The sequence below is a fragment of the Pelmatolapia mariae genome, linkage group LG10_11 (assembly GCF_036321145.2).
Source record: "Pelmatolapia mariae isolate MD_Pm_ZW linkage group LG10_11, Pm_UMD_F_2, whole genome shotgun sequence".
NCBI lineage: Eukaryota > Metazoa > Chordata > Actinopteri > Cichliformes > Cichlidae > Pelmatolapia > Pelmatolapia mariae.
Genome location: NC_086236.1, coordinates 68,031,581 through 68,044,777, shown reverse-complemented (window position 1 = coordinate 68,044,777; position 13,197 = coordinate 68,031,581). Strand labels below are relative to the sequence as shown.

Below are 13,197 nucleotides of genomic sequence, written 5' to 3'. Positions count from 1 at the left end.
GTCAGTGCTATCCTCTTCCTCACAGTTAACAGCTGTAGTACACAATTATGAGGGATTAGCAAATCATTTCAGTGAGTAACCTTTTGAAGATGATCCGATGATCCAAAAAAGTATTAGGAATGTCAGACATATCACTAAAAATGGGAAACAGTAAAGCTGTGTACCACAAAAAATAAATAAAATAAAGTCCTATTAAATAAAACACCTACAGTTCAGATAACCCTGATTATTACTGAATAGAAGTACACACGATTTATTGCAAAATCAGGAAGCAGTATTATAAAATAATGAATGTTTTCCCAGCTGTACCCTTATGTAATACATAAAGGTCGTGTTTGTAGCGGGTGTTTGTGTTGTTCAAGGGAATTAGATAACGAGGGCAAGGGTCAGAGCCGCAAAGTATTCCACAAAGCTTCACTGTATGTGGGATGATAATGGGAGCTTGGAAGATTTTTGTGAGACTGATTTTAAGCAGAAACATGGATGCTAACAGTCTGCCCCTTGATCCCTCTGAGAAAAGACTGAAACCTGTTGAGTTAAAGCAGATATTAGCCCTGCATGAGGATGTGTGTTTTCCATGTGCACTAAACCTTTCCCCGTTATACGCACACCCTTCTCTTTCCTCTCCTTCTGTTCTTCACTCTCACTTATCTGCTGCTGGCAGTGATTTTGTGCATCTTCAGACAGAGGGCGTCGTTGCCATGGAAACCCACACTGAGGCTACAGTTTGAGCAGACGAGATCCAAATGCAGTGACCTCGAGCCTTCTCTGCCTTCACACGCACGCACGCACGCACACACACAAACACACACACACGGATGGATGAGGCAGATTAAGCGACTCTTATGCAGCTTTACGGTCATCTAGAAATAGACTGTAGAATATCAGAGCATTAAAAGTGCTCTTAACTCTACTTTAGGTTCAATGTTGCATCCTGCAATCTCTTCAGACAAACCTAATCCTCTCCAACACAGCTGTCCAGCTACCACTTACAGCTGAAATACACTGTACTTTGTAATGTCCTCATCATGACTCTCGTCAAATTTTAGTGTTAGTTTATAGTGTCTTTCAAGAGAAATACAAAACAAAAATGTAAAAACAATTCAAAGACTTGCATGTCACAAGTCTGTTGGGTCGTGGCAGATGGTCGCCTCTCCCTGAGCCTGGTTCTGCCGGAGGTTTCTTCCTGTTAAAAGGGAGTTTTTCCTTCCCACTGTCGCCAAAGTGCTTGCTCATAGGGGGTCATATAATTGTTGGGTTTTTCTCTGTATGTATTATTGTAGGGTCTACCTTACAATATAAAGCACCTTGAGGCAACTGTTGTTGTGATTTGGCACTGTATAAATAAAATTGAATTGAATTGAACTGAATGTTAACTCTGAATTTGTGTGTAGGTGTAAATCCGAGAATGTGGTTGTCTGTCTTTCTGTCCCGTGATGGACTAGAAACCTGTCTAGGTAGTACCCTATTGCTGCCTTGTGAGGGCCGGCGGTGACCCTTGGTTAACCAAAGTTAGTAAATTTATGTTTTGTAGCGTTGATTCAAAACGTATGGCTTGGTATTGGTTTTATGATATAAGACATCTTAAGCAAAGAGTAGATCTGAGCACGAAACTGAGGACACTCCAAAAACTTTGGGATGTTTCAATAATAACCCCCAAAATCGTACTATGTATCACAAGTAACATAGATACTTGTCTATGTTACTCGTATATAATCCACAAAACTAAGGATTGAGACAATAAACTCATCAGGAAAGTGTTTACTGAGACCATAGTGGGCATTTGGATCTTTCTCCAGTTAATTTCTACAAAACCAGAGGAGTCGCCTCCTGGTGGCCATTAGAAAAAATGCATGCTTAATTGCACTAGGTTTTCTTCTCTTTTTATAACTCAAATCTGTTTGTGACTCCTCATTTCATTTGTTGAGCACAAATTACCACAGAAAGGTAAACTATCCACAATTAGACAACAAAATAGCCCTACACATTATTTAAAATCACTCCACCAACTAACTAACTGACACAGAATTAAAGAAGAGCAGTCAGCCAATCTTTTCCATTTCTGGGTTTGGTAAAGGTTTCTGTGTTTAGTCCCTGCGCAGTGGTTAGCACTGTTCCTGGGTTCAAATACACTGGCTGCCTTTGGTTTTTCTGCATTAAGTTTTCACATTTTGTCTTTGCTCTCCAGCTTCACAGTCCAAAGACAAGCATTGAGATAGCTTAATTGGTGATCTTAAAATGTCCATAAGAGTGAATGGTTATTTATCTTTCTATGTTAGGCCTGCAACACACTGTTGACCTATCCACGGAGTACTGTTTGATAGCTGGGATAGGCTCAGCTTCCCCACAGTGAATTAGATAAGAGGATGGATGGATTATTTAAAATCTTATGACCCATTTTTTTTAATCAGGAAGGGTCTCAAGTCCCATCGCATAATCTATAACATTATCAGCATGTTTTTTTTTCTTTTTTTTTTAAATTGAAAAACACTTTCATTCTCTCTGAAATGCTATAAAGAAGTTCCGCTAATAAGAAGAGTGCATTTTTAAAGTGACAAGAACATCAAAAATACACAGCATTTGAATTAATGCAGCGAGTCACTTTCATTTTATCTAGAATGGAAAACAAATGCTCTTTGTAACTTGATATTATGGGGAAAATCCTCTATCAGAGGTGTAAAGTAAGTATGTAGGGTACAAGCAGTAAAATGGGGGCAGCAGAAAAGGAACTAGAAAAAACAGTGAACATGTTGAAGGCATGTGAAGATTTTTTTTCTCTTCTGTTCAGAGTCAAACCTGCTGGGACTTGGGATTCATCAGCAGGCTGCGATTGGCTGACAGCACGGTGGAATGATGGTGCTAGGATCATGAAGTGGCCGTTGTGATTGGCTGATGCAGGCACACAAATAGTAGGGTGCATGAAGGAGGCATGCACACTCAAACACACACACACAATCATGCATGTATGTGTGCACAGAAATGCTAAAATTAACACGACGTGCACACATTTTCACACCGAAACACAGATATAGTGACACGCATGTAGAAGCAACCAGATAACTGCCCCAGTGCTCTCAATTGAAATTTACATGCGTGCATACACAAGTGTACTGCGTGCCTTACAAAGCCGCATTAAAAGCAGGACAGAAATCAAAAGAAACAAGACAGAAAGCAAGAGGGGGAGTAAGAGAGCATGTCTTACCCACCAACCCCCGATTTCTAAATGAATCATTCTGGCACCGTCTAGTTTACTAATGAGGCTCTGAGGAATGCTGTTGATCAGAACAGGACCCTCTGGCCTTTTATGATGGAAATGTGGTGATACATTACCAGTCCCAACCAGAGAAACCCACCCCCTGTCCTCCGTTCCTCCAAGTGAGTGAGTGAAACAGTTGACAGCCGCGTAGTGCCGTGCAACAGTGACTTTTACAAAGCTAAGAGTGATGTGATCCAAATGTTCCTTAAACAGAGACTGTGTAGTCTGATGATGATGAAGACGAGGCCCCCTGACTAAATAAAGTCTTAGCCTATTCATGTGTTGTTGTGGTCGGGCTTTGTGTGTTTTGTTTGGGATCTGTCTTTTCCTTTTCCCTCAACTGTGTGTGTGTGTGTGTGTGTGTGTGTGTGTGTGTGTGTGTGTGTGTGTGTGTGTGTGTGTGTGTGTGTGTGTGCGTGTGTGTGTGTGAGAGAGAGAGAGAGAGTGTTTAAATCTTAATATAAAACTGCACTGTGTATTTATTCAACTTATGTTCTATTATCAAAATTTGTTTGTTGATCTCATCAATCACTGCCTCAAAGTAAGTTCACACTTACCTGGTGAAATGTCATCTGTTGGGTTGGCACAGAATTTGTTGTGGACATTCATATTTCCCAGAAGATGTATGTTTGTCACTTAGATTAGCGTTACAGCCAAACAAACAAGCAAGGAATGTTTTGTGAGGTTTCCATTGTGGCTGGTCTAATTCCCTTTAAGTGTAAGCAGCTGATGTGGCTACCTGCAGGTTAGCATTATTTACTCACTCAAAACTGCTGACAGGATTTTTGATGGCATTGTCCAATTATACCTGTAAACTACATAGGCAGACAATTGATGGAACAAAGCAAACATTGTCCGCTACAAACACGACCTTTATGTCCGAATCCTAAAAGGCTCAAAGTTACTTTTTGTATTGCAATTTGTATTTTATTTCATGACTTTATAGATTTAGAGAAACTGGAAACATGGGCGAAAAAGTGGAGTCTATGACATTCAAATAATCTTCCCCAGCTGAGAACTGAACTGTGGAAGTTGTATCCAACTGCAAATGTATTTTCTTAATTTTCTGCTGTACATCATTGAAACTAAAATTATCTCAGGTCCTCAATTATTAACTTACCATGAGATCCTGTCTTCTAACTGTGTACTCTAAACAAATCTTTAATTATTTAAACTCAAACAAATACTCGAGACTAAACAATTTAATTGCATACTTTTGATTTCATATCAAATTACCATGTAATTGACAAAACTATTTACTATGCATCTCTAATAAAATACTATAAATCAGATGTATCCAGTCTGCTTTAAAGAGAACAAACACAATTTGCAAACATGTTCAACAGGAGAATAATTAGTTGTTAATATTTTTGTGCATTACCTCTCTTACTTTACTCCTACATTTGCAAATTAATAACCAGTCTATTTCTGCACTGTAAGGTGACCATCGATCTGGAGCTCCACCTCAACAAGAACATCAAGCTGAAACCTTCCAAAGGACCTGTTGCACACTATGACGTTTACCTCTACAGGATGCCCAACACCAAACCACACATCACCAACGGGCCAAGTCCCAGGACTGTTAATGGCCCCAGCAAAGCTAAAGGTCGAGTTTTAAAGTGGGAGGATGCCCTGTACCCAGCTTCTTCTCCTTGTTCTATCTGTAACCCCATCAGTACTCCCTCTCTGCCAGCCTCCATCACCAATGAGCAACAAGGATACAGGACATGGATACTTAACCCGTACAACCCCTGATGAACTGTTCCTTGTACATTTCACTGTCATCTTGAAAAAGGTTCTGTGAGTGTGCATTTTACATGTTTTTGGAGTTAATGAAAATCTTTCATTCAGGGAAATTGAAATTCACAAAATAGTGTTTGCTGATCTGCTTCCAAGTTTGGATCAGATTGGATTATTATAACGCACGGGAGGGCGACAAACTCTGGAGTTCCAAGAATTATAAACTGTCCTCAGCTGAGAAAAGCTAAATGCACGATGTCTTCTGAAAGGGGGTAAGAGCTTTTGGATATGTATTAGATTATATGCAGTGACATGAATGCAAACATCAAGCAGTGAATAAAATATAGTAATAATATTTGGGGATTTATTTCAGATATGTTTACATTGTTTTAAATATTTATATATTTAAATATTTATATTAAAGTAATTACAGAAGCACATAAAAAACATTAATAAAACTTTTTTTAAAGTCTCTTTATACTTTAAAGTTTACAGCTACACTGCATTGTGCTATTTACTGTTTTTCTTGGGAACACTTCAGGGACTATGGGAATCAGACCAGTGACCTTCTGATGGTCTCAATCCACAAAGGCTGCCGACAACCTTCAAAGAGGCAGAAACTTGTATTTATTTATTTATTTATTTGTATTTGTGTCAGTCCTCAAACAGTTACGCCAGACCAAATGGTCATTTCACCAAACAAGTCAATAAAAACATATTGGATTTTTCTGTATTACTCTTCTCACTTGATGACTAATTACTGGACTAAATATATATATATTTTTTTATATCTTGCTGATTATTTAAGTGGTTAAGATTTTCGAGCTGGTGTGTCCAGAGAACTGGTGAAAATGAATATAAAACACTGAAACGAGCCTTGTTTAAACTGCTAGACTGTTAAGTGTTAAAGTACACTATCTTTATCACTTATTTCAAAACTACACGAATGAATACTTGACTTAAAAAATAAATAATATCCACATGTATTGTTAAAGGCTCGCAGTTAGGAAGCCATCACCTATTATCCATGTAAGTTTTTGAAGCCTTCTTAGCATCTTAAGCTCGATGTTTTGTTTCTCTGCCCGCAGCTTCACTGTTTCGGTTGTCTCGCTGCTCTCATTACATCATGTTTGGCCACAGCAGGCAGCTGTTCCCAAAGAGAAAAGCTCAGCTGAACCAATTTCAAAAGTAGCAGACAGACAAACCCATTTAACCCCTAGCTGGTGAATAACTCAGGGCATCTGCAGCTGAAATAGAGACAAATGAAAAGAAAAACTGAACCCTTGAACCCTTTCAATGAAGTTATCCGGGAGGTATATTTTTCTGCTGTATTTTGTTGCCAAGGCTCACATCGTTGCAAACCAATACAAAATTTGTTCTCAGTGATCACCTTCATCCTATCATTAAATCAATGCTTCCATCCTGAAGGAAGCAGTCTGCCACCATCCACAGGGCACAAGGGGTCACTGAATGGTGAAAATGATGTGGCTCATATGGTGTGGACTTTACAGTCACCAGATCTCAACTAAGCTGAACATCTATGGGATGCTTGGAAATTCCATGTGAGACAGTGTTGTTCACCACCACTATCAAAACACCAAATGAGGGAATACATCATGAAAAAATTGTGTTCATCCCTCCAGTGGAGATCTTTGACTTAAAAGCTCAGTGTTCATGTGGACTGAAGCAATTTTGCTTTAATGTTTTTGCCTTTTCTTTATTTCAAGTTAGTGAAAACCAAAGAAACTTTAGATATTCATCATCTGGACACAACATGCGCCTGTATTTCTACTGGATATGTAAGTTTGATCTAAAATACCTTCAGGCAGTCAGGAAAGAAATTAGTGGAAATAAAAAGAAAAGAGGTAATTGAATAAATTCAGCAAATCAGAATCAGTCAGCTAATGAGCTGTCTGCTCTTGCTGGTAATTTTACAGGCACTGCGATAATGTCATCATGTGCAGTTTCATTGCATTTACTGTAATGATCTCTTTTGGTGTTGAGTTGTGTGAGAGTTACACAGTGCCACCTGCTGATTGGAAAAATGTCCAGTGGCTTTAGTTCTGTTTCCCAGTTTAACTAGACCGAGCTAATTGCTTGAATCGTGAATAGATGGATGACTTGATATACACACACACATTACGCAATCAGGCTTTCTGCATTTCAACACAAACCGTTCCTTAAATTTGGACGGCAACAACATCAAATATAGCAACAAAACTGTATGTTTCACAAAGACTTATCAGCTGACTGATGTCAAAATTTTGGAAACCTCCAGTGTGATGAGAATTGTTGAGGCAGAACAACCCAAAGGTTAATGAGTATTCCCTCAGAAGTGCTTCACCATGAATAGAATCTGTGATTAAGTTTAAACAAAGCAAAACATAAAATATAAATGATGAAGAAAGATGTGCTGAGTGATGAATGTGCAGAGATTAAATCTTCAAATCTTTACTTGATTAATAATAAGCCAATACTGATTGACATTCAAGCGGCACAAGAGATGCAAAATGCCAGTTTTAAAAATGCATAGCATGAAATATTTAATTGCAGTTTTTCATTTCACTTTTGCGGGCTGCTAGATATAGATTTCATATCACTGTTGGAACTTATTTAAATACTAGATGTAAAGAAAAATGTCAGAGGAAAAAATGTGTCTCTGGAGATGAATACTGGAGTGTGCAGGTGCATCTCTGAGGTGAAATTGGTCACTATTACCATGGAATAATAATAATAATAATAGTAATACTTTAACATATATTCCTGTATGTAACTGCTTTTTGTGAAATACTCGGGATGCGTCTTCCACCACGTCTATTACCACAGTACCACCAGCATGTGGCGCTGCTTGCACACGACATTAAGACGGCAACGCCGAAGAAGTTGCCATGTGCTTACGAAGATTGTCTATGAAGACGATGCGCACTAGCTACCACGCTTTCCTGTTTGCTAGCCCGTAGTGGAATTTATTTTAGTATGATCGTAAGTCAAACATTAAGATTTGCCTTAATATTTGTCTTTATTATAGCTTGACTGTAAAGTGCCAAAATAAAAAAATTATGAAAATGATCGAAAAGATTTTCACGGATAAAGGGTCGGAGTGAGACCTCCTCTTTGGTTTAAATTTCCAGGCGTTAACAACAAGCAGAAAGCAGAGACTGTGGAGAAAAGCTTTCTAATCTTTGATTTGTTAAAAATAGAATCGTAAGCCTTTAATTGTATCCCATATATGTACAAAACAGACATGTCGGTTAATTTCTGTTAAAATCTCCTGGTGTGTGTCACTTTGAAACCGTTTAGCTTGTATTATTTACAGTTAGCTTAGCTTCCAAGGTTAGCTATGTTTACAGAACTCAACAGCATCCTGAACGCCACTCCTGACAGCTTTACTCAGGTAAGGAATGCAGTATTTTCAGTCTCACTTTGAACACCACTTTACTTGTAGTCGTGTATTTGTAACGAGCTTAAGTGCACTGCAAGTTATCCAGCGTCATTAAGTGCCATAATGCCCATCCTACAGGGGGAATTTATTTTGGTGTCTGACAGACAGAGTGATGCCTCTTTCCTCATTCACCACTTCCTGTCTTTCTACCTGCGAGGTGAGGTGTAACTTGCCACAGTATTGTCATTTTCTATCTGTTTAACAGCTAATGTGTTTAATCTGTTTTTTTGGTTTTAGCGCGATGCAAAGTGTGCTTTCTGGGTCTGGTGCAGTCCTTCAGTCACTACAGTGCAATCAGTCAAAGACTGGTGAGTGTTAACTATTATTTTCTGCAAGAAAACATCAAAACTACTGGCACGAAGGGCACTTTCCATCCTTCCCCAGTGAGCCACTGTCATTAAAGACATGATATCTTATTCAAGATCTAAATCTATTTAAACAAGGATCAGCAGCAGAATTAAAACGCTTTATTAGTGACACAACAGGAGTCAAATATTTTTTTTTAAAAGAAAAACTCTTTTTTGCATGAAATGTGTGTTCTCAGGGTGTAAGTTTAACACAGGCAAGGGAAAAGGGTCAGCTGATTTTCCTAGAGGGCCTTAAGGAGTCGCTATCTATTTTGATTCCTCAAGAAACCACAACAGGAAGTCAAGCCATGGACTTCCTCAGGTATAACCGCTATTCTTACTCATTATAACTTTCATTGCATAATTGTCACATATTACGAAAAATAACATGCTAACAAAAAAAAAGACAAAAAAAAAATCTACTGACTTTAGGACTAGTCTGACAGCATCACCTCCTTTGTCCCCAGAGATCCTACCGTTGGCCTGCAGAGGCTGTATGAGTTTGTGCGGTCCAGTGTGAGCAGTGATGTAGGTGGGGAGGAAGGGGTGGAAGAGTGGGGCCCTCCCGTTTTGCTGGTGGATGACGTCAGTGTGCTGTTGAGTCTGGGGGTCAGCGCTGGAGCCGTGCTGGACTTCAGCCACTACTGCAGAGCCACAGTCTGCTCTCAGCTACAGGTTAGACCTAAATGCCCTTTCATTAAAAGTCCTCTACTCAAATTAAACTCAATGGATTCTACAAATACTCTTATAAACATGTCTGCACTGCAGGGGAACATAGTGATGCTGGTACGCTGTCATGGAGAAGAAGCGGAGGATGATGGAAGTGATGAGGGATCAGAGTGGCTCCTCAAGGGCCTGACCCACCAGTGCAGCCTCACTCTTCATGTACAGGGTCTCCCAACTGGCTACTGCAGGGACATACATGGTCAGGTATGTGTGTATGTGGATACAAATTTTCTAATTCAGACTGAACACATCAGAGACACAGATCTGCTCATTATCCAGGTGTTTAGATTCAGTTAACAAGTCAAAATCGATTTATTGAGCTTTCTATGTCATAGAGTTACAAATATTTGAACAGAAAGAGGCTAAATCGATTGTTTTTGGTAACTGTGATTAACATTTTTGTAATTAAGAACATTATTACTGACTAATTTTCTGTTGATTGATTACTTTATTAATCTCATTTCAGCTGTACTTGACAAAATGCATGTAGTGTCAATTTCTTGTCCCTAAACAGTATCAAATTTAGCACAAGATGCACTGTTGTTTTTCAGGTGGAGGTTTGTTGGAGGAGGAGACGAGGCGATGGGCAGCACACACAGAAGAAGCTTTTTCAGTACAAGGTCCACGATAAAGGAGCCTCCTTCTTTGCTCCTGGGACATCCAGTGCCGTTCTCTAGTTATACCCTTAGACACATTTAGTCTCTTTTATGTGACAACTGACCAACCACTGTTATGTTTTCATGTTGCGCAACATAGCAAATGCTGCCAAAGTGGTTGGTGAATTGGCCATGGCTGGTCACTGCTGTCAGCAAACCTTGGATCCCAAACTTTGTGACGGAGGGACATTGTGATCCAATTCCAGACCTCTGAATCTCCAGAGGATAGAGTTATTATCATGCTAACTCGTGATGTTGTCATTATTTGGTCGATTTCAGTGGATGACTCAACAAAATATTCAGAATGCAGGATCGCTGGTGGTTTGAAAGAATCTTGTTAATGAATAAAATTATTATTCACAGAACAGTTTTGTGGAGCTGTATTGCCAATGAATGTTAATATAATAAAATCTAATTAAATTTTTCTTATGCACACATTTTACAACAACAGTTGTCTCAGGGTACATTACATTGTAAGAAAAACACACAAGTAAAATATGATTGGCGAGAAACCAAGCCTACCTCATGAGTAAGCACTTCAAAACAGAAAACTCAAATTTTACTGGAAAAATCCTCTGGCAGAAACATACCTAGGGAGGTAATCCACCTCTGAAGGCAGACACCTGGAGATAGGTACGGGGGGGAAGGGTTAACAATGATTAAAGCCCAAATGAGCCCAAAGAGTAAGAAGAAACAATCTTAATTCAGTCTTACAGTGGTACTTGAATGCCTGGAGTATCCTCAGTGGTCACCTAAGTAGAGAGGGTGTCACTTGAACCCAAAATGGAAAGCTCTCGTCACATCCTAATTTTTAAAACTTGTAGCTGTGAGAAAAGTGGTCTTTTGGGATAGTATGGAACTACGTGGTCTTTAAAATATGATGGACCTCAGTAATTAAGCGCTGTATAAGTGACAATGAGGATTTAACAGGGAGTCAATGAACAGAATATTAGAGAGTTATGAGCCTCCTTTGTTCACATTAGTACTATCGATTCCTTCAGCATTTTGGATGAATTGAAAGCTCTTCAAAGATATCAGGGCATCCTGATAAGAATTCTTCTGACTACTTCCTTTAGTGGTCAGCACAGCAGATCATCTGCCTCGATCTCACCCTATACCTAGAGTCCTCTCCTGCCACACCAACCCTCTGCTTGTCCCCCTTCACTACATCCATGAATCTTCTCTGTGGTCTTCCTGTTTTGCTCCCTCATCCCTGGAAGCTCCATAGTCAGTATCCCTTGTCCAATATAGCCACTATCCCTCCTCTGTATATGTCCAACACTTCTCAATCTTGTCCCTCTGACTCTGACTACAACCCGATCTGTCTCTCTTATGTACTTATTCCCGGCACCTTCAGCCCTGCTTTCTGTCTTTTTTAGTGCCACCATCTCTGAACCATACATAATAGCAAGTCTCACTATAATAATAAATTACAATAATCTAGCCTAGAAGCCACAGACACGTAGACTCAAACAGGAAACTGGTTCCTAAATTTGCACAGGATGCCTAAAAAGTCGCCATCATATCCACTAGATGTCCCCATGTTCCCACTGTAACAGCGTGCAGGTTGAGAGGTCGAAGGGGAGAGGTTTCATTGGGATATGACAGCCAGTAACTGCTGAGACAGTGCGTCTACATGTTGGCGTGTAATGGGAGGCATATGCGTTAGCATTTAGTAAAATTTGGAACCGAAGGAATAGAGCGATTGCTCACCAGCTCAACCACGAGGACAACATCAACTACAACAACAACAGCATCATTTGGGGAACTCTGAAATTTGTCCAGGCAAGTTGAGCTGCGCACCGCTAGCATTAGCTGTGAAACTTAGCTTCGTGTAAGTGTAAAGTACTGGAACTGTTGAATTATTTATTATGTTGGTTACTTAATGTTGCTATGAATGTAGCATTAAAGCTGCCGTCTTCGGGCTCGAATAAGCTCATAACTTAAGTGTGGTACCATTACATATGAACCCGGAGCATCTCAGAGCGCACTCTAACGACGTGCTAACACCAAGCATGCTACCTGTGATTTTACTCTATTGTGCACCGTTGTTGGAATCAGTCTATGGTACTTTATAAGCGACAGCTGTGTTAATTGAGGTATGTTAACTGTCACAATTTTTCTTTCTTTTTTAAGCTTAAAGCGTGGGTCCATATTGGGACCCGGGTTTATTTACAGCTAGCAAAGCTAATTGTTTGCTAGCAGGATTAGCCTGAGCTTCATGACATCGTAAGTTTTTACATAATACATAAAACACATTGATATATCATCATTATAGCTGTTTGTTCAGCACTTGTTTTCTACTCTTATGTTTAAGGCCTTTTAAGTGTTATTTAATGAACCATGATGAGGTAGCGGTGGATATTATGAGCTAGCCTTTTTTGCACATGTCATTTTAATAATAAAGCTAGATGCTCTCATATGGAATATAAACCTGTCAGGGTAAACGGTGAGATTTAACTGTTCCCTTTGAGGTTTTTAATTGCATGTAAACATAATTTATCATCTGCTTCAGCCCGGTGAGTGGTGTCTTCTCGCTCAATTTGACATTTGTTGGTAGGCAGTTTCTAATGTTAGTTTTTATAAATGAAATTAAGACGTGTACATATTTAAACTGTACTTTCTGATTTTAGTCATTAATCCCTGCCGGTTTCTAATTCTTGGTTTGATAATTACTGTGATTACCAGCAGGTGATGTTGCGACAGGGTTGCATCATCCTTCTTGCAGTTGTTCATTGTCTTGTGATGGCTATTTCACAATTCTGGTTGCTGTAATATACCTTAGAGCGTAAAGAAGACTTTAGCAAGTAATTCAGTACATGTCCAACAGTTAACCAAGATATATTTCATTTTTAAAAACTGTATTTTGAGAGAGGTGTTTGTAAGGAAGTAGACCGCCTATTACGCACCATCTGTTATTCAAATGTGGTTACTCATTGACAGGACATTACCCTCTTTTATCATCAGCGCTGGTTGTAAAAGGCGGCTCATCCATATTGAGCTGCTCTCTGCAATTACAGCAGGACTAAT

At 39.3% G+C, this 13,197-nt stretch overlaps 2 protein-coding genes across 2 annotated transcripts in view; both read left to right on the top strand.

The window, feature by feature from the left end:
- The first annotated feature begins 7,969 nt into the window (after window positions 1–7,969).
- elp6 (elongator acetyltransferase complex subunit 6) lies at window positions 7,970–10,536 on the top strand. Its single transcript, XM_063486828.1, has 7 exons — window positions 7,970–8,390; window positions 8,517–8,595; window positions 8,676–8,746; window positions 8,983–9,107; window positions 9,253–9,460; window positions 9,554–9,715; window positions 10,063–10,536. The coding sequence occupies exons 1-7, from the start codon at window positions 8,337–8,339 to the stop codon at window positions 10,186–10,188; spliced, it is 825 nt and encodes a 274-aa protein (XP_063342898.1). The 5' UTR covers window positions 7,970–8,336; the 3' UTR covers window positions 10,189–10,536.
- A 1,242-nt stretch (window positions 10,537–11,778) lies between these two features.
- The window catches only part of scap (SREBF chaperone), a 34,179-nt gene continuing 32,760 nt past the window's right edge, over window positions 11,779–13,197 (top strand). Inside the window, exon 1 of the mRNA XM_063486627.1 lies at window positions 11,779–11,952. The gene's annotated coding sequence lies outside the window, so the exon portion shown is untranslated. The remainder of the gene's footprint in view (window positions 11,953–13,197) is intronic.

Excerpts from the sequence above, each read along its gene's own strand:
- elp6 (XM_063486828.1), top strand. The coding sequence starts at position 8,337 with ATGTTTACAGAACTCAACAGCATCCTGAACGCCACTCCTGACAGCTTT. Across the intron at positions 8,596-8,675 it reads CCTGTCTTTCTACCTGCGAG|CGCGATGCAAAGTGTGCTTT; the intron begins GTGAGGTGTAAC and ends TTTTGGTTTTAG. Across the intron at positions 8,747-8,982 it reads GTGCAATCAGTCAAAGACTG|GGTGTAAGTTTAACACAGGC; the intron begins GTGAGTGTTAAC and ends GTGTGTTCTCAG.